The sequence below is a fragment of the Gavialis gangeticus genome, unplaced genomic scaffold (assembly GCF_001723915.1).
Source record: "Gavialis gangeticus isolate Ggan-Ray unplaced genomic scaffold, GavGan_comp1, whole genome shotgun sequence".
In the NCBI taxonomy this organism is placed as follows: domain Eukaryota; kingdom Metazoa; phylum Chordata; order Crocodylia; family Gavialidae; genus Gavialis; species Gavialis gangeticus.
In genome coordinates this window covers 12,367,824-12,368,891 of record NW_017728991.1, presented here as the reverse complement: position 1 = coordinate 12,368,891, position 1,068 = coordinate 12,367,824, and the positions used below count along the sequence as shown (strand labels likewise).

General features: G+C 45.0%; 1 protein-coding gene across 1 annotated transcript in view; it reads left to right on the top strand.

Moving 5' to 3' along the window:
- Positions 1-708, top strand: part of LOC109297543 (nucleoside diphosphate kinase A-like) — a 17,822-nt gene extending 17,114 nt beyond the window's left edge. The window contains exon 6 of the mRNA XM_019517364.1: positions 414-708. Within this exon, the coding sequence (XP_019372909.1) occupies positions 414-531 (118 nt within the window). The 3' untranslated portion in view covers positions 532-708. The remainder of the gene's footprint in view (positions 1-413) is intronic.
- The last annotated feature ends 360 nt before the right edge of the window (positions 709-1,068 follow it).

Here is a 1,068-nt window from a genome sequence, read left to right as displayed (position 1 = left end):
GGGTCAGGGGGTTCATGCAGAGCCCACCATGCAGCGTTGGGCAGTGGAGGGCAGCAGGGATCACCCCCAACCCAGCAGCACCTGCTGAGCCGGGGCTTTTGTTTTAGCAAGTGCTGGGAGCTGCGGTGGGGGGAAGGAGGGGCAGCCATTGCTGGGCTGGGAGAGGGGCCGAGGATGGGCCTGGCTGCTGCCAGATCTCCAAATCGGATTCAGCCGAATCAAATCGGGACGGTGATTTGAATCACCAAATCAAATCACTGCCCCCCAAATCGGCCGAACCCGAAGCGAATACTAGCCGCTTTGCACAGGCCTAGTGGCTACCATGGCTACCACTGAAGATATTCTGGAAAAGAAATTCTCTTTGCTTTGAATTCTGTTGGGATTAATAATAACTCTTCCTTTCCTTCTCTTAGGAACATCATCCATGGCAGTGATTCTGCAGAAAGCGCGGAGACAGAGATCAACCTGTGGTTCACTCCTGAGGAACTGGTTGATTACACAAGCTGTGCTCATCAATGGATTCATGATTAAAAGTTAGCCTGTGACTTTTAACGTCCCTTCACTCCAATAATTATAGATCCAGAAGCCATTTGTAATACCTTCAGTCATTTCAAAGTATTCCCATATAAACCGTTGGAAATTTCTCTCTCATCTACCTTGTGAATATTAAGGGTAATCAATGTTAACTGCTGCTGCTCTGATTAAAAAGCTATTGACTTATTGATTGGGTTATACTTGCAAAGCTTTTTGCTTGTGTTTGGGTGAGCGAGGGGGGAAGATATAATAGGGAAAAAGGCAACCATTCTCTGCCAGTGACATCAGGTACAATCCATACCAAAATACCCTGTATCCAAAGAGAATACATTGGAACATGGAAATGCTTACAATCCAAAAAGGGCCTGGAGATTTGTTATTAAAATTCCAGGACAGAATTGGTCTCATGTAAAATGATCTGTAATAGTCCTAAAACATGGGGAATAGAGAATTAGATCCTTTCCCAGTTTTTTTTTTTTTTGCACAATGAGAGAAGCTTTCCCAGAGGTTTCTTTCTCTCCAAAAGAGCAATGC